The sequence below is a fragment of the Dinoponera quadriceps genome, unplaced genomic scaffold (assembly GCF_001313825.1).
Source record: "Dinoponera quadriceps isolate SergipeBrazil2010 unplaced genomic scaffold, ASM131382v1 scaffold1846, whole genome shotgun sequence".
NCBI lineage: Eukaryota > Metazoa > Arthropoda > Insecta > Hymenoptera > Formicidae > Dinoponera > Dinoponera quadriceps.
The window spans coordinates 52,531-71,198 of NW_014556140.1; the positions used below are offsets into that span (position 1 = coordinate 52,531).

Genomic DNA, 18,668 nt, shown 5'->3' on the forward strand with positions numbered 1-18,668 from the left:
ATAAATAGACACTTCAGACTTCGGTAACTCGGCAAATCATCCAGACACGGGAATAACAATTGCATATATTTAAATCCATATAAATATAAATATGTTTAACTATCGTTTAATACATAACGCACATTAAGTGTATATAGTGTATAATATTCTCTAAAACTAGAGAATATTACAGAGACTTAAGTTAAGTAGTTACGTACATATTTAACGATTTGAGGCACTTGTGATTTGAAATACAGTCGAAGATGACACGCCGATGAAACGCGGTTTTCAACGAATATCCAAACGCGTCCCAATGTTGCCAATGATGGCACCGAGCCGCAGCGCAAGACGACATCCTCAATCGGTATGTTCCACATTGCTGGCACCTTGCGACGGTTCCTCCTCGGCGACGTTTCTCTTGATCAGTTTCCACTCAGCGGCGGCGTCTAAAGCGGCAGTCGCCATTTCCTTCACCTTCTCGTTGTGCACACTCTCGTTCTGAGCATTCTCGTTCTTGCTCAACGCCATCAGTATCTCCATTATGTCCGTGTCGATGAGCCTCGCAGCGACGTCCTTCGTGCTCTTCATCATGTTCAGCACGATGACGGCGCCTCGGTGTCGCAGGTCGCCGTTCGGATCGGCGAGCAAGAAGCGCAGAGATTCCGCCCAGTCCTTCGAATCGAAGATCTTCTCGCACGTCTTCTCGCTCGCTGACGTGAGCATCGCCAGTGCTCCCGCCGCCGCCATGCCCGTGTCCCGATCCTCGTCCCCGCACAGTATCACGAGATACTTGACCCGGTCGTTCTCCTGCTCGAAGTACTTGAGTGTCTCCTCGCACATCATCAGATTGTTCACCACCTGGATGGCCGCGCGTCTCAACATGTCGTGATCCTCGTACATGTAGTTCTCGATCTTCTGGAAGCCGCCCTCCTGCAGTATCCGCTTCCGCACGCTGTCGTTCACGCCGGCCAGGTTGCACAGCGCCATCAGACTCTCGAAGTTCTCGAGGGCCGAGCACTCCGGGCTGAGCAGGTTGAGGAACGGCCGCACGACCTCCATGATCCTCTGGCCGGGGAACGCGACCTCCGGATTGATCGTGATGCCCAGGCGAGCGAGAGCTTGCGAGGCTTGCTTCTTACCCTTGTCCGTGCCGTCCAGCGCCAACGGCAGCAGCGCCTTCGCCGCGCCCTGTTGCACGATGATACCTCTCACCTCCTGCCGGCTGCAGATCGCGTTGAACACGCGCGCTATCAACTCCCTGCTGTTACAGCTGTCCGTCTTAGAGAGGCTGACCAGGGCGCTGGTCACACCAGCCTTCGCCAACGAGCACAGCCTCTTGTTCACGAAGTCGGCCTCGTCGAGCTCGTGCTCCTCCGGTATATGATGTTTCGCAAACTTCGCCAGCTCGACCATCTCCGGTATGATCTCCTGCTTGTCGTAAGCGTTGCATAGGTTCACCAGGGTGGTGACCACGCCGTAGATCACCGACTGATCCCCGGTCTTGGCCAGTTCGATCATCGCCTGGACGGCCGGCTGGTCCTCGATCAGCTTCTCCTTGACCTCGGCGTCGAAGGTAAGATACGACAGACCCTCCACCGCCCATTTCCTCATGTCCTTCTGTTTCTTGGGATCGATCAGGAATCGCCGGCAGGCCTCGGCCAGTCTCTTCGTCGCCCCGTCGGCGAACGGCCTGATGGCCGCGTCCGTGCCGCCGGAGCTGCCCAACTTGCACAATCCGACCAGCGCTCGCACGCGAATCGAGTCGTCCTTGGACTGATACAATCTCTTCAGTATGTTCACGCCCTGACTTATGATCGCGCTGGCCTTGTCCTTCTTCGACGCGGCGGCGACGATGCATTCGCACGCGACTTTCTGCTGCATCACGTCGTCCGTCCCCGCCATTACGAGAATCATCTCGAGAATACCTTCCTTCGCCACCACCGCGTTCCCAACGTCCAACGGGCCCAGCAGTAAAGTCGTTATCGAGACTACCACGCGCACCTGATAGATCAGCCCGAAATTTCTCTTTAGTGTTATATTATCACTTTTAATATCTCGGTAAAATATAGCAGCGATATGGCGAATCATTTTGGCAGAATATTTGCCAAGTTACATTTCGAAAGAAATCGTCCGATTGATCGAGGTGTTTCAGCCATGGTACGTTTGAAACATTTCGAAATATAATCGTGTCCGAAGGAATCAAGTCGATGTACTGGTAAAAACGACACAATCATTCCTAAATTAAAACAAGTTAGAAACACTGCAATGTGAAGCTTTAAAGAAGAAACGAGTGCTCTTCATCCCAAGTTACAGCAATGGACGTACCTTGGATTCTATATCCGGCATGAGCAGTTTATCCTTGATAAATTCATCGATAGCGTTGTTGAACCTCTCCTTGGCAGCGTCGTAGTACATGTTCTCGTATATTCTAGCCAGGCACACGCTGGTAATGGTCCGCGTGGAAGGTGTAATCTCCATCGAGGACTCGTATTTGTATTCCTCCAATTCACTGGCCACCTCCATCAATCTCTGCAGACCGCGAAGCTCGACCAGCCGCTCCGCCCAGTCCAACGCGGTGTAATGAATATTACGCATAACGAGTTCTATGATGGCGTCTCTCGCTAAGCCAGTTATCGTCCTGTTCGTTACGCTGTACAGCAAGCACGACAGGATCGTGTCTATCTCCTTCTTGTACTTCTCGCACAGGGTCTTGTCGGGTTTCGAGCCGGGCTTGTTGTCCATACCGCTGTAGGCATTTAGTATGGTCTGAAATCCAAGTGTAAATAAGGATCTTCGATTCACGAGTACGATGTATTTCGATCGAATTTATATCACCTGTAAGCAATATTGCGACGCGTTGACTCTCTCTTTATGCTTGCTGTTTATCATCTCCAAGCACCAAGGCACACCGACGTCCCTTACGATGGATTCGGTCCGAGTAACGTTGTTCGTACACAATTCGGCTATGATGCGGATCGCGCTGCATATCACCTCCTCGCTGGTCTCGACCTTCGGAAGCTTCGTGATCCTGGATACGCCTCCTTCCTTGAAGATCTCCTCCGCGCCGGCCCTCTCACGTGCGAGCACGAGCAGATTATTCATAGCGATCTCGCGTTTTTCCCTGTCTATGCTCATGTTGAAGGCCATGTCCAACATTTGCGATACCTAAAAAAATATAAAAATATACATCACATTTTATATAATTTTACATAATTATTTTAAAAATTTTATAACATTTTATATAATTTATATTTGTACATATACACGCATACAATGCGTACGCGTGTACACACCTTCGAACTGATGCGAGAATTTTCCTTGTATCGTTCCTGTACAATCTCATGTAAACGCGCAAGTACAGGCTGGACAGATTTGTTGTTGGGATCGGATAGAACAATGTGCCTCGCGTCCCGATACGCTTCCTCAAACCTCTCTAACGCCTCTAATGCCTGACATCTACGGAACAACGCCTTGGGATCATTGGAGCATATTTTTAACGCGTCGCTGCAGTCCGCAATCACTTTCTCGTATTCCTGCAACTTCAAATAAACGGCAGCCCGATTTTTGTAATATATCGCTTTATCCGCGTTGTCTTCTTTCGTCAGTTCCACTGCATTCGTGTAGCAATCTAAAGCCTCCGACCAATTGCCCTTGTTGAACTCCTCGTTACCTTTTCCTTTCCACTCTTGCGCAGTCTTATCCGCTTTCGTCATGATGTATGATAATATATTCTGCAATATGAAATGATACTTTTTTTTCAGAATAAAAGGTGACAGATTGAGATCTGTCAATAAGTTGTTACTTATTTTGTTGTATTAATTTTCTTATAGGCTTCATGCTGCGCTAAAAATATTCAAAAGTACAATGTAAAGGATAAATTTTAACTTGAAGCAAACTTACCTGCAGTCTACCGACACAAGTGAATTGTTAACGAAAGTAAATGGATTTCTAGCGAATGATCCGCTTCTTTTGCGATATTCTTATCAGTGGCACAACCTGCAGAGAAGACCGGTATGTGCTTCAGTCAACATCCGTTCTCAGAATGATGAAATCAGGACTACTTGTGCAACCCGGTGTGGAACTATCCGGACGCAGAAACATTCGTGAAGGTTTATTTTCGGCTAAACACCTTCGACAAAAGTGCGAACTAAAAATAGACTTAATGATGCTTCATCCGATCATCTAGCGGCGCTTAATTGCGCGATTAAAAATCTGCGATTCCGAGACCGCTTTAGGACTCACGTGTGACTCTGTACAGAAGAAAACTATTTCATTTTCATTGTTAATTGTTATGCAAATTTTGCTTCGAGAGTGTGAAGATAATCCACATCATTCTCCTCTCATAAATATTAACAAATGTTTATTGTGGAAGTAGCATATCACATGATTCGTCCGCGTGAAATCTCAATTGTTAGGCTTGATGTATCACAAAATGGAAAGATGAAATTAACATATCTTCAATTGTGAACACACGTAGTATGCTAATCCATAAGCTCTATTTATGTCATATGCACTCCTAACCTCATGTCGCAGCCGCTCCCCCAAGTTTGCCTTATTAGTAGCTTTTAAAATCGTCGTACATTAACGCCCTCTTCAAGCATGACGACCAGATTGTGAAGCTATAAGCTGAGACGTAGTAAGTACGAATGGTAACAGGAGGAATGTAGAAGATTTCGAAAAAATACAATAGAACCGTTCCAAAATTCAGATTGTTATACGAATAGTGATTTTTTATTGGATCAATTGACGTATAAATAAAGTATTGACCCTAAAAGCGCCTAATATCATTTAATATTAAATGATGCTCTGGGAATATTCTTCGAATATCAGACATAATATTTTAATAATATTCCAGTAATATTATTGAATATTAAGTAACATTTCTGAAATATTAATAGATGGTTATACGCCCACCCCTAATAGTATTAAGAAAATAATATTATTTAATGTTATTGGAATATTATATATTTTTTTTAATATTCAACTCCATATATATAAATATAGATATCCGTATCTTAACACTTGATAGCATGTAGACATCTAACGGATATCTGAGGCCACCTTAAGATATCTTATGGTTACTGTAATGTCCCATAAAATGACGTCTGTAAGACGTCCCTCAAGATAAAGAGATGCTGTGATGAAAACTTCGAATTGGATTATGCGCGTCTTCTCTCTGTTCCAGAAAGATACAAGGCGAGGACCTTGGCGGAACGTACATAGTTCGCAAGAATCCGGGTTGACATCGATTTTATCTTCGCGCTATCTTCCAGAAAAATATCGTCGCCTTGGAGGAGACTTCGCGCGAAAGAAAAATCGTAAAAGTCCGGCATCAGTCCGGCAAGGCATCTTCGACTTCCTATCGCGAAAGAACCGGTGGACTTCGCATAAGAAAGATTTGCATGAAGGAGCCGGGACGACCAATATCCCTAAAAATCGCCAGCTTATCTGTCTCTCCTCATAAATCCTCGACTCGGAGGTCATTATTATTTCGTTTGGAACGCTTATCTCGTTACGTTACGACATCCCGTCGATCTGACAAGACGATGATGATGACGACGACGGGCGAGATCCATCAATACTGGGGATTGCGGGCGGTTTTTTTTCGCCGCCTCTTTAAGCATACATACATTTTCTCAGGAGCCGATCCACGATCTTCGGGCGCCCTTGCGTAATCGCACGGCGGCGGCGGTGGCTCGATAAGAGCAGCCGATTCCCTTATCATTTTACGACGGCGCTCGGCGGCGCAGCAGTTCGGGGCAGCGTGAAAAAAACGACGAGGCCGCACGGGTGGGATGGACAGAGAGTGCGGGTGAAGAGGCCATCTGCCAGTCATAACACAATACTTCCACGATGGGCGGTGTGTGCTATTTGCCGGGGTAATTAGCATGCGTCGTAGAAAAAAAAAATACAAATTGCACCACATCGCCGTCACCACCGCGCCGAAGTACGATTTTGCACGCTCAGGGATGCGATACGCACGCTCGCCATGCTCTCTTTTGACATCCGCGCGTAACCTGGAGCGCGAAGGAAGAGGGAAGAAGCGTGCGCACGCGTGATTTCTAACGAAGGTAGTTCTGTGCAGGATAAAAAAAAACTTCGTTACTCTAGTCCAAATTTGGATCCTCTAGTGATAAGGTTGGGGTCGGATGCGACCTCATTTCTTTTACAACGCGCATGCCCTGTTTCTCTTGAGGTCTCATGCGGAAATTTGGAACGACCGCTGGGAAGATTCTACAGTTTTCCCCTGCTTCTATCTAGGCATTATTAAGACACGTCCTCCGCTTAGGCTCTACACGGAAATATAACGTTCGTACAAATTAGGACCCGCCTTGGCATACCTAACTAATATACATACACGGAGAAATTTGGTTGCATTATTTGTCAACATAATCCATCGATTGTGATTACAAAAGCGACAAAGATACACGAGATAAACGGTAACAAAGATATAGTTTCTTATCACCGAGGTTTTATCTGCCATCTATCCGGTTCCGGAAACTGAAATTTCCTAACGGAAGTTGTCTAACGGTTAGCCAATCAATATATGCCATTCAGGGTTTTTTTTGCGTGTACAAGAAAACCCGCGTCTCTGTTACCGTCCATTGTTACGTCATCGAGAGATTCTTGATGATTGATGAATCATATCGGACTGAAATAATGAATGAATTGAGACGAATTTCAAGGATCCGTGAGAAAATGCTCCGTCTAAATTTGACGAAGAGGATGCACCTTGGTGTGTGGCATCCTCGACATACACAACGTCGAACTAGCGTTTAGCGTTCCCCGTTGCTTATATCGTCCCTTGATAAATTAACACGCTAATCGAGGCGCCGTTAAATACCTCAAAAAGAAGATAGAAAAAATAATCCACGAGACTGCAAAAATCCGCGATAGAGATATATTACTGGAAATTATCTTCCAATGTGCATAGTCATGAGATCAGAGTCTCTCTCTCCATCTCCACCCCTCCCCCCTTTCTCTCTATACTACAGATTTATAGATTTATGCAATTTCATTACCAAGCTTACAGTCCTGAGTCACGATAAAAATTGCAACATACTGATGACAAAATGGTTTTTTCTCTCAATTTTTGCTGAGAAAGGCAATACCGCGGCAACAGGCGGAACTTAGATTGCCTTTTTACGAGAGATTCACGCACCCGGCTCGTGACTATTTTCCAATATTCGACCAATATTCTATCACGCGCACGTTATTCATAATATGAGGTGCTGATCGTTGTGTACGAAAAAAGTACGCAAGGTGTCCTAGAACTGAATGAATAAATTTCACGAGCACGTAGAACGGATCGAGATGAACGAAAGAGTTCCGCATCATTTTGCAAGCAACATGCAAAATTCCGAGTTATTAATCATTGAAAGAGGCCACGCATAGAAGCTTCTTTAATTAATAATTCAAAAATTTGCGTGTTATTTGCAAAATGACAAAGGACTCTTTTATTCAATTTACATATTCACATAATTAGTATTTATGTAATTAGTAATTTATACAATTAATATTTAATTTTATATAATTTGTTAAATTATCGTGCAATCTTGTACAACTATTTCTTTCTTGTTACGTAATCGCAAGTCTAATATACAATTGCGATTGCATTTGAAAGCGTTATTATTAGATTACGTTACATAATACGAAAGTTTTTTTCTTCGAGACATTCTACGATAAAGTACCCACTGATCGCCAATTAATAGTGTCTGGGCGAGCAGGAAACTTCAAATCTTCGTTATCATGTTTTGACTGTCTTTTTTTGTCCAATTCACCCTGTCACACGCGAGACGCGATCCTCCTGACGTTCTCTCTCGCGAGGAGATATCTTGAATCGTGTTGTTCTCGTCTGGAAGTGATAAAAACGTGTCGTACGACTGCCGGCGCGGCCCTCGCCCTGCCAATTTCGTCAGCGATAACGCGAATCGTATGACACGCCGTACTCACATTCACGCGGGTGCGAAAATAAACCCTCGTTATCGAGCCGAAGCAATATTTTCACCGTGAAGTGAAATCCACAGCGCGAGGACCTCGATAGCAGCCGTTGTTACACACACACAAATACATACTGTATTTAAGTAAATATTACTTTTGTCTCAAGTATCTCACAAGTTCACAGCAACCTGTGAACTTGTGAGATTGTTCAATAACAATCACTTTTCTCAGCAATAGAATGATATTTTTCTCTGTCTAATAAATAGGCATTTCTGCTTCATTGTCCGGTTCCAGGAAATTCCTGGAAGTTCCTTGAAAATTTCGTATGCAGCCTCAATCCAAAATTTCGCATCGACCTATCCGACTTTAGCTCGACAAGGTTGCCTCGGCTCGACCTTCAAGAACGAGCTGATTTCTTCACGCTTCTTTACGTCTCGCGGCTGTCCCTTCGTACCTTCGCATCACCTGGCTCAGGTGCGCCCGTTGCGGAGTCCTCAGGTGGCGAGTACCTGAAGAGTGCCATGGCGAACGTCGGAGGAGCGCGCGCTGAACGGCGCTCGAGCCGCTCTATCGGGAGGTGTTGGCCATCAAAGGTCATCTCCGTCGCAAGGTTATCGGCTTGGATTTTTAAAAAGCCGCCGAGAGACTTTTCTACGGCATTCGCGCGGCTTAAGAGCCAGTCCGACGAAAACGTCGCCGGCAGTCGCCGACAACGACGCTCTTCCGTCGATACCGACTTATCTGTGCCGGTCCCGTCCTGGTCGATATTTCCAGTCCGTCTTCGTTCGTCGCCAGTCGTGCGGAAGACTGGTCTTTTTCTTCACGCGTTACATCGTACATACTCGGAGAAAATCTCCCGTAGGGTGTGACTCTTACGACGAGAAGATCCTCCCTGCGAGATACGATTTCGGACTTGGAGATTTCCGACGAAGATCCCTTGTAGGTGTCTGTGAACCCTTCGATCGGCGATGACGATCCCGGTGACGGAGACCGCGCTGGACCTGGAGAAAACGGCGATGGCGCGCTGCGCCCGACGCAGCCCCTTCCGCAGCTGGCCCGCCTGGCTCTACTTCGGCGTGTTCCTCGTGAGCTTCGGCGTCTTCTATATCTTCTGGTGCACCAATAACTTGCACGACTACGTGCAGTCGCAGCTACTGCTGCGCAACGGCACCGAAGCTATGTTCATGTGGCAGCATCCGCCGGTCGACGTGAAAACCAAGATCTACGTGTTCAATTACACGAACGTGGATGACTTCCTGCATTACCGGGCGGACAAGCTACACGTCGAGGAGGTCGGCCCGTACATTTACCTGCAAAAGAAGAAACGCGTGAACGTGACGGCGGGCAAGAACAACGACACGTTGGTTTTTCAAGAGGAGAAGTTCTACGAGTGGGTAGGCGGCAGATCGGAGGACGACGTTATCGTAGCACCGAATGTGCCGCTCCTGTCGTCCGTAGCGTTTGTCCAGGATTGGAATTTTGCGGCGCACGTCGGTCTCACTATGATGTCGACGTCCCTCAAAAAACGGCCATTTATCCATGAGAGGGCCGGCGGCTTCATCTGGGGATACGATGACAATTTCTTCAACATGGTGAAGCCGTTCGTCCAGCAAATCACGTCGGTCGAGAAATTTGGGATATTGGCCATGGTGAGTACACTCAGAGAATCGACTTGATAATAGCAGTTAAATCGCATTAGCTAGTATAAATTTAAATTGAATTGAAAATTTTATATATATATATATATTTTTTGTTTTTGTTTTTCTATTGGCGCATTTATTACGCATTTTGATTCTTTGATAGAATACAGATTAGAAGGAGAAGAAAAGCTACTAATTTTATGTTTATTCGATTGGAATAATTTCCGGTGTCAAACAGCGCTTTTACCTCTGCAACCTTCTGAAATGTCAAACTACTTGTTTTATCCACAATTTTTGTGAACAATATTAATATTTTTCACACAAAAATTTATTTTTCTAGTTAGCAAGCAAGGAATTTGACGTTTCAAGTCGCAAATAAACAAAAGTAAAAATAAATTTCAACTGGCACACACTCAAAACTCACGTCTGTTTTTGTTATTATCAACGATGCAACTGACGCGGGTTTATACTTGTTTAAGGTTATTTTAACAGCCAAGCGAAATGACATCATAAAAAATATCTTTTATAGAATAATGGTTCCTTAACATAATTCGATCGATAGATGAACCGTATTATAAAGCTGATCCTCGAAAGTCAATGAAATATAAAAACTTAAGGTGCGTCTAATAATATGGTCAGGAACTGTAAGCGCGTTGTTCTTCTTCTTGTCATTTGTCATTTTTTTTGATACTTCGTTATATTTCCTTACGTTCCCTCCTATCGAGAGAACGGACAATAAATTCGCAGGGATCGTAGACGAAATAGACGATTTTGCGATTTCTAATTTTAGATTAAAACAAGATTGCAATCGGTGATGCGTGTAAATCGCAAACCGTGATGTCCGCTTTGCTCTCGCATTAACGTGGAACGCATGTTCTTTTCGTTTGCAGACAAATGGTACCGACAAAAGTCGCATCACGATAAACACGGGAACGCGAGACATCACGAAGCTCGGCATGATTGAGCAACTAGACGGGATGAGCAGCTCCTACATTTGGGGTGATAAACGATGCGATAAGATCGAAGGCACCGACGGCACCATTTTCCCGCCCAATTTATTAGAGAATAACGACACCGTATATATATATTTTAAAGATATGTGCAGGACCGTACCCTTCAAATTTGACGGACATGTAACCAAGCACAGCGTACCTACTTTGAGGTAAAGATCGGTGCTGTGTCAACGATAATACGGAAATTCCGAGCGAGTTCACGTTCTCCATTATTGCACGCGCAATTCTTTTTTGTTTCAGGTATAAACCGTCACGGGATATGTTCGCGTATACGCATGAGAAGAATAAGTGCTTCTGCCGACAAAAAGGTTTCTCGAGAGTATGCCCACATAATGGGACTTTCGATTTATCTGCGTGTATCAAGTTGCCTATGGTAGCGTCATTCCCACACTTTTTGGATGCTGACCAATCCTTGACAAAATACATAGACGGTTTGCATCCTCGAGAGGAAGACCACGTAACCTTCCTAGATGTGTATCCGGTAAGTCGACACTAAATTTAATCTTGACTCGAAAGTTTTCTTTTCCACGAACATTAAGAAAATTCTCCTCTCGCAAATTGTATTTTTTTTAACTCTTTGAAATGGTTCTTCTCGTCAATAAATAAATATTTCTATGTGGCAAAGTCTCCTTTCCGGCAGCTCTCTACTTACAATTAAAGCGGAGAGGAAGAGGAGGAGGAGCGAAAAATCGACTTATCCCTATTGATTGCTTTTAGAATATCGCAGCTCCCATCGCCGGTTGGACGAGGTTTCAAGTCAACGTGAAGGTGCGAAAAGTGCGGACGGTGCCGCTCCTCGGGAGGCTCCCAGACGGCCTAATCCTCCCTATCCTCTGGTTGGAAACCGGAATAGACGAGGCCGACCTACCGCAGAATATAATGTCTCTACTTTACATGTTGAACGTCACCTTACGCATTGTAGAGGTGGTCTTGCAGTGGAGTAGCTTAGTAGGTATGATCCTCTCCATGGGCGCGCTGCTCGTTTGCTTCAAGAAGCATCGTATGGAACATCCAGACGTGGGCCTCCAAATGAGCTCGGTGGACCAGAACAAGCTACTCGAAATGTCCTAAATCGCGACAACGACCGGAACGAAGGAAGCATAGAAGGACCGGGCGAACGGAGACCGCTCGTTCCAGCAATATGCGTGTAAGGTTACAAATCTATCGCCGATATTCTCTGTAGCAACACTTGCTGAAAAAATGGTTCTCCTATCCGTAATTCCTTCCTTCATGCGATTATAGAGTTATAGATACCAGAACTTTCGGTGTCTTCTCAGAGCGTGATTGAGCTTGAATTATTTCACTAAAAATGGGTAGGAAAACGCTGACGGAAGGAGAACGCTGACGATTTGATTATCAGCCAGGCTGATACTCGACGTCAATCATGACAGCGATAACGAAGAGGATTTTTCTTTTTTTTTCTTCCTTTTCACTCGCACGGCCCGTTGGTAGAATAATCTTCAAGTTAACTCGCGACGAGCCGAAAGTGGAAATCGGACATCGAAGAGCCCATCCGTGTGGGAAACGTCGATTGATCAGTGCGAAGTGCACTACGGGGAGAAGGGAGAAAATATATGCATATCATAACGTTGACGTACTGCGTTGTAGTCGGGCGAACCAAAGATACACAGAGAGAGAGAGAGAGAGAGACATGCATACAAACATACACCTGTAACGTTAGTTGAGACTTGTCTTACCTGAGATACATAAAATTAAATCTTTTGTATCAAATTATAAGTATCAAAAAGCGACATTACATATCCCTGATAGTTTGCTTCAGTCGCAGCCGATAGCCCTTAATGTGGCACTTGAGGGACAGAACTTAACTTCTAGAAATTAACCCACAGAATTCAATGAATCAACTGACAATAACATTACGTCAACGTTGCAGTTTCCCACTTGATAATGTAAGCGCGATATCATGCTTGTTATACGAAACGCTGTTATGGTCGTTGAGTGGAAAATTGTAACACTGATGTAATGTTACTGTTAGTTGGTGTCCACCCCGGGAAACAACAAGTTCTCTCATCGATAGTCGTTGTCTTGTCTCACGTGAGATGTCCGGCAATTCAGAAGTTAGATCTGAGTTTTTCAATTGAAAGTTTATACGATATATACGTATATCTGAAATATTATGTTTGTAATCATTTGAAAAACTCACGTCTAACGTTGGAATTCAAATCCTCGGGGGATTGACGTCACTCGAAATAAGTTTCAAGTAACAGATATTAATACGGGTCTTAGATGTGAGCTTACAATTCGGAGACCCGAGTTTCTCACTTGAATCATAACGTGATACACGTGGCGTTGTATTGTCAATCGCGGTTCCACTGAGAAACTCGCAACTCCTAACTCTGAACTCGAATTCGCATATCTCATTTGAGACGAGTTGTAAGTAACGATTATTAACACGGACCACCCACGTACACACGACACGCATACACACACACGCCTTGAGCAACGTGGCCAAGCTGTGATTGAGACTTTAGCGTACGTCGAATAATGTGCAGTTACGTTGATGGCCGCGATCCGCCCCGCAATGTAGCGTTTTACACTCGTCATCGTTATTACCGAACGCGCCGGTATGTAATGTAGACGATCGTGAACTTAATCGCGATGACGCTTCACGATGTGCGGGCGTCAATCGATCGATCGAGCAACGTGCTCATTAAATTCGACTTAGGCGAGAGCCTCGACCTCTCTTAGGGTGCTAAATCTTAGTAGTAGTTAAACTTATTGGTAGTCTTTAAGTTTTTTTTTCACTGGGCTCTTGTAACTGTCGTAACTCTCGAAACAATTGTACTCGTGATATTTAACCGCTCAAGCATGTTTGTGTACTTCTTTTTTTTTAATAAAAAAATCTCAAGATTAGTTCTCCTGCATTCTCATTATCATCCTTTCTGCCCGCTCGGCCAATCGGAGACTTAAGTTGGAGAAAGAGAGAGAGAGAGAGAGAGATAGAGTGCGTTATCTCCCCGTCGATGAAACGGAAGTCTTTATCTCAGTGTATACACGGTAAAAAGAAGTCGCGTGTTTTCCATCTGACGCAGTCCCGATCTCGTTTTACGAGCATCGAATCTCTCGAATTGCTTTCGCCAAGTGCCAATTTTTGCCCGCTCTACTTCTCGGATATTTTCCCTGTAAGCGCGTAATATTCCTAGAATATTATACGAATATTATTCAATATTAAAACGATGTTCGTACAATATTCCAAGAATGTTATGTAATATTTCACGCGAGCGCATTTCGTTACGTCGCGCGGTACGTACAAGATAGCGGAAGAAGCGTGACCTTTCTCTCATTTTCCTCATTTAATCGCCACGCTCGATCGGTTTGTAATCGTCAGCAATCGTGTTCGTATCGAGAATTTGTTTCTTCGCAGCGCCAATGATAACCCCTGAACGCAACGCCGATACTTTCCTAAAAATTGAACAGTAAGTCAATTCGAGCGGCAAAATTTCTTTTCGCCAAAGCGGCAAAATTTGTTTTCGCGCGTTGTGTACGCAAGTCGACAACCATGTGCGCACGATAGCGCGCAACAATATCACGCGAGCGCGTGTCGTAATAACGAATCACGCGAGCGTGGCCAGGCTGATCAACAACAAATCGAGTCCAAGTCATCACCATCGAAATTTCCTTCTACCACATTTATTCTTTCTTTTCCGCCTCTCTTACACATCCACCTCGCGCACCTTCTCCGATCTTTTTTGTTCTCCTCCCCGCGGAAGGAAGGAGGGAGGGAGGGAGAACGAAGAGATCCGCGAAATTTGTCCGCTCGAAAGAGGAGGGAAATCTCACGGAAGCACGGAAAAAATTAATTACAAACAGTTCAAAATTAGTTATCCGTACGATATAACTGAGATTTTTAATTACCAGATTTCAGTTCTTAGCTGTGAGGGTTAATTCTTTTCTTCCATGCGTGACTATTTAGTTGCAACTGTGTGCGACTACAGTCGTAAGAATTAGCATCTGTAGCTAAAAATTAGATCTGACAATTGAATTTCAATTGTCATCATACGAGTAGCTTGTTTTGAACTGTGGAAGCTAATTCTTTCTTTTTTTTTTCGTGAGACAAAAGGGAAGAATTCGCTCGAAATCGGTTCCCCTCTTTCTCGATCGCGCGTCTTATATTTTCCTCCTCTTATACAAAGTTTTATATATATACATATATATATATATATATATATATATATATATATATGTGTACGCGCGAAAATGTTAGTCTAATAAAATACATATGCCGAAAAAGAAAATTACAACCATACACATAACGATATTACAGTGACACCGATAATCCGATAATTCGCGCACGCGCGCAATTCATTTGGCATCTTTTGATTTCTATCATACAAAAGTAAATTCACTTTAAATCTAATCAATAATACAATCTACGCACAGTTAATATTATTTATAATAACAATATAATAATAATAAAATATAATAGTAATACATGTGTACAAACGATTAACGGGAAATAGTACACTCGTGATAATTACATAATCATCGGTAAGACGATAACGACGGCCAAGTGTTGTATTTACAAAAAGAATTTCCCTCGATTTACTATTGCACCGCGCGCTGCGCGGATCTGTTCGCATCTCTCGCCGGCTTCCTTATTTTCGTCGTCGTCGCGACGACGACAACGCGGACCGAAGTCGCCGACAAGGCTTGGCCTCGGACGCTCAATCCTGGCGTCTTGGACGGAATATTAATTCGTATCATCTTCGATCTTGCATAAGTATTCGCGGCGATAATCGTCCGTATTGTGTCCCGCAATTAAACGACCCGATGTGGAACCCCCTCCCGAAATGCGACCCCGAATGACGGAGGGGGGAGTGTCTAATTAGCATTTAAGAATGTTTCGGCCGAAGAAGACGCCGACTGTAAATTTCAACGTAACGAAATCCCTCGTAGGAATGACTTAACCGCGCCGACCGAGTGTTTTTTTCCTCGTCGTCGTTGTCTCGATAATATCCGGTCAAACGTCGCACCGGAAGAAGAATCTCGCCAATAAACTTTGGATTCTCGACCTTTACTTGGCGATGATAAAAAAAAAAAGATAAAAAGAGATTCTCATAAATTCTGACTTTTGTCGAGGTGTGTCTTGCGATTCCGGGTGGCCTCACATTCGGACGGAGTCTGATTTCGAGCTTAGCTGCGCGAGTGGCTGCGACAAAATTTCGACAAACACGGATATCAAAAAATATCACATAGCATTCTTAGAATATTATAAGAATATTAATTTCAATATTGAATAATATTCATATAATATTCTAAGAATATTATGCGCATATATGGCTGTCACCGGGCCGGAGCGCGACAACCGTCCTTTGTAATTAATTTGTGGTCACGCGAGGAGCCGACTATCCGTAAAAATACGGGAACCGGGGAGGAAACACGCGTAATGCCCGTTATACGCTACGGATTAGGATTGAGATTGGATTGTGATTTGACGAATCTAAGCAAAGTTCATTGAACTCAAGTTTAGTTAAACTTGCTCCGATCGATCAATTTCAACCCAATCTCAATCTTAATCCACAGTGTATAACGGGCATAACACGAATAATCCAAGCAACTTTTTTCCATCGTACGTTTTTTGTCTTCTATCGGCGCAGCAGTTCTCACAGCGCAAGACAGAAAGAGAGGCTCGTCGTCGTCCTCTCTTCCACCTTCCCTCACTTTTCTTTTCCTCGCCGTCGCGAGAACAAGAGCTAAGTCCACGATGTCAAATCTCGGCCTGAGTTGTTTGTTGGCAGGATATAAACGGCTATCCTAGAGAATTTTGCAAGTGTTAGTAATTTTAATTAATTTTTCTGCCAGTAACTTTTATGCCCGGCCAACAACAACTCGGATCGAAATCTAGGAAATCGTGGACACATGTCCTAAGATACACGTGAAATACATAGATCCTAAAACAAAATAGTAAAGCATGCCCGTCGCCTAAACCTAAACGGAAGGTAATTAGATTATCGTACAAGTCCTCGCGACATCACTCGCGCGCAAACTCGCGTACGATACGCACGCGCGCGCCGATCGTCGCGCGAGCCGGGTGGACGGATAACGGTACGCGCTCTCTAAGTTTCTCGCAATGAAATCTCGCTCGAAACGGTATTCATCAATCCGATCTTGTATTCAAGATCGTCTCAAGCTCATCTTATGATCTTGTATAGGCCGTTTCATTGACTACATGGAACGAACAACTTGCTTGGTGAATCAGTTTTTATTTCAAATGTATTGCAACACCAATTGTTTTATTAATAGAACATTCTTATAACATTAAAAAATATTATGTAACACTCTTAGAATATTATAAAAATATTATTTTAATATTTAATAATATTCATATAATATTCTAGGAATATTACGCGCTTATAGGGAAAACTCCTGTGAAAGATTTCTGCTCGGCCTCATTGCTCAATATTATCTCAAGCGAGGCTTTTAACGAGGCTGAATGTTCACCGATGAGGCCGAATACGCTCGATCACGGTAACAAAGATATTATATTTTGTCACCGAGTTTCCATCTGGTTTTTATTCAGTTGTGAGAACTAAATTTCTTCCCGTGTGCGGTGCGCCTGAGAAGAAGAAATTAGATCATCTTAAATATAAAACCTGACTGTGAATACCGATCGTAGAGTGGCCACCGAGTTCTTCGAGTTCGAGCGACTTTTCACTCATACAGAATAAATTCTCCGTTCGGAATCGTCGAGCGAATATTGTCGCTTGAAACTTAATTTGGAACCGCGAATCTGATATACAATCTGATATTCACTCCGACCGATTGACATGTTCGGACGTCGGGATTCACTCGAAGCTACTCGAAAATGAAAACCTTCACTCTCGCTTGATATCGGTGTTACTTTCACACTATCGATTCGTGTGAAAAAACACCCCGCCATTTCTCATGTGTTTCGAGCGAGATCCCAGCCCGCGAGAAGTTCAGAGAGCGCGCGTTTCGCACTCTCTCTCGTCGATCCCCACGATCCTCACGCGTACATATCTTCTTACGTCTCATCCTACTACTTGGAGTGCTGGAAGGCCGGGTTCAGCTGGCCGTTCTTGGTGTTGGTCGCGTTCGCCGGCAGCGGATTGCTGAGGTGCAGTTTCTCCTGGCGCTTAGCAGCACGCGCCAGACACATCAGGGCGCCCAGCAGGATGATAACGCCGAGCGCCCCGAGCACCCCGGACACCGTGGCGCGGGCTATCGGCGGTAGTTCAACGGCCAGCTTCAACAGGGAGCGCATCTGCGGGGGAAGCTCGTCAACGCACTGCGAACAGAAAATAGAGAAAGGCTCGTCATCGAGGTGTTGTGACCGAGTGTGACCTGAGCGGAGGACTTTCCGGTGAATCACGCATCGTGCTGTAAAATTTTATTATTTCACGGGGTAAAGACAACTGGGAGTTGGTGCAACTGAATTTTCTGTTGCCTGAGGAGGGGGGGGGGGAGACCAGGTGAAAACTCAGTTTGTAGGAACAGGAAGATCCCTGTAGGAAGTTTCGACTTTGTAAGGGACTACCTTACAGAAATGTTCCTCGCTGATTTGGATTTGAAATATGTCGTTGGACAGCGAAGAAATATTCGAGCTATATTTCTTCTACGCGCCTATATCTCGGCGTTTAAGGGTCGAGCAACAACGTCCGTCGGAAACGGAGGAATCCCTTTCATTTTCTGCGAATATCTCCCAAACTATGGGGTGTACAAAAAAGAACGTATCCGGACAAAACGAATGTCCGAATACTTGGAAGCCGCGTCAGGTTTCGTCTCCTCGTGAATAATCAGCGCCACGCGAGGTGGTCTGCTCTCTTGTTTGGCTACGTTACTGAACGATGGAGTGCCGCGTGGCGCTTACAAATCGTCGTCGTCGTCTTCTCGCTGGCCGGTCTACAGGTGAAATTTTATTTTTCCCTTCCGCCCGACGACGACGACAATGGCGAGAACGTGCCTGTTGTTCTTGGTTTGCGCGTTCGCGAACGCGTACGTTTGAATTACCGTGCACGTAATGCCGGTATCGACCCGCGCGCATTTAACCCGTGATTCATATTAATGGAACCTCCTCTTGCGGGCGCGGCCGGGACACCGGACTAATAAAGAGTTC

General features: G+C 44.6%; 3 protein-coding genes across 7 annotated transcripts in view; 1 reads left to right on the plus strand and 2 right to left on the minus strand.

Moving 5' to 3' along the window:
- Window positions 1-49: 49 nt before the first annotated feature.
- Window positions 50-4,631, minus strand: LOC106746965 (protein unc-45 homolog B). Of its 5 annotated transcripts, none has more exons than XM_014624169.1 (7): window positions 4,501-4,631; window positions 4,222-4,229; window positions 3,880-4,108; window positions 3,273-3,710; window positions 2,815-3,144; window positions 2,305-2,745; window positions 50-1,980 (listed from the first exon to the last, which is right to left on the minus strand). In XM_014624169.1, the coding sequence occupies exons 4-7, from the start codon at window positions 3,690-3,692 to the stop codon at window positions 337-339; spliced, it is 2,835 nt and encodes a 944-aa protein (XP_014479655.1). In that variant the 5' UTR covers window positions 3,693-3,710; window positions 3,880-4,108; window positions 4,222-4,229; window positions 4,501-4,631; the 3' UTR covers window positions 50-336. The 5 variants fall into 5 exon arrangements, with proteins under 5 accessions (XP_014479655.1, XP_014479654.1, XP_014479652.1 ...); XM_014624168.1 differs by having other exon boundaries at window positions 3,880-4,126; XM_014624166.1 differs by having other exon boundaries at window positions 3,880-4,229.
- A 3,955-nt stretch (window positions 4,632-8,586) lies between these two features.
- Window positions 8,587-13,444, plus strand: LOC106746951 (lysosome membrane protein 2-like). The gene is made up of 4 exons (XM_014624135.1): window positions 8,587-9,569; window positions 10,451-10,722; window positions 10,814-11,054; window positions 11,291-13,444. Exons 1-4 carry the CDS (start codon window positions 8,889-8,891, stop codon window positions 11,642-11,644), a joined length of 1,548 nt encoding a protein of 515 aa, XP_014479621.1. The 5' UTR covers window positions 8,587-8,888; the 3' UTR covers window positions 11,645-13,444.
- Window positions 13,445-16,876: 3,432 nt separating this feature from the next.
- The window catches only part of LOC106746952 (scavenger receptor class B member 1), a 36,617-nt gene continuing 34,825 nt past the window's right edge, over window positions 16,877-18,668 (minus strand). The window contains exon 6 of the mRNA XM_014624136.1: window positions 16,877-17,840. Coding sequence (XP_014479622.1) covers window positions 17,592-17,840 — 249 coding nt within the window. The 3' untranslated portion in view covers window positions 16,877-17,591. The remainder of the gene's footprint in view (window positions 17,841-18,668) is intronic.

Coding starts and splice junctions, on each gene's coding strand:
- LOC106746965 (XM_014624169.1), bottom strand. CDS start 3,692: ATGACGAAAGCGGATAAGACTGCGCAAGAGTGGAAAGGAAAAGGTAAC. Junction 3,145..3,272: donor ATTCTCGCATCAGTTCGAAG/GTGTGTACACGC, acceptor ATATTTTTTTAG/GTATCGCAAATGTTGGACAT. Junction 2,746..2,814: donor CGTCGCAATATTGCTTACAG/GTGATATAAATT, acceptor CTTGGATTTCAG/ACCATACTAAATGCCTACAG.
- LOC106746951 (XM_014624135.1), top strand. CDS start 8,889: ATGACGATCCCGGTGACGGAGACCGCGCTGGACCTGGAGAAAACGGCG. Junction 10,723..10,813: donor CACAGCGTACCTACTTTGAG/GTAAAGATCGGT, acceptor TTTTTGTTTCAG/GTATAAACCGTCACGGGATA. Junction 11,055..11,290: donor CCTTCCTAGATGTGTATCCG/GTAAGTCGACAC, acceptor GATTGCTTTTAG/AATATCGCAGCTCCCATCGC.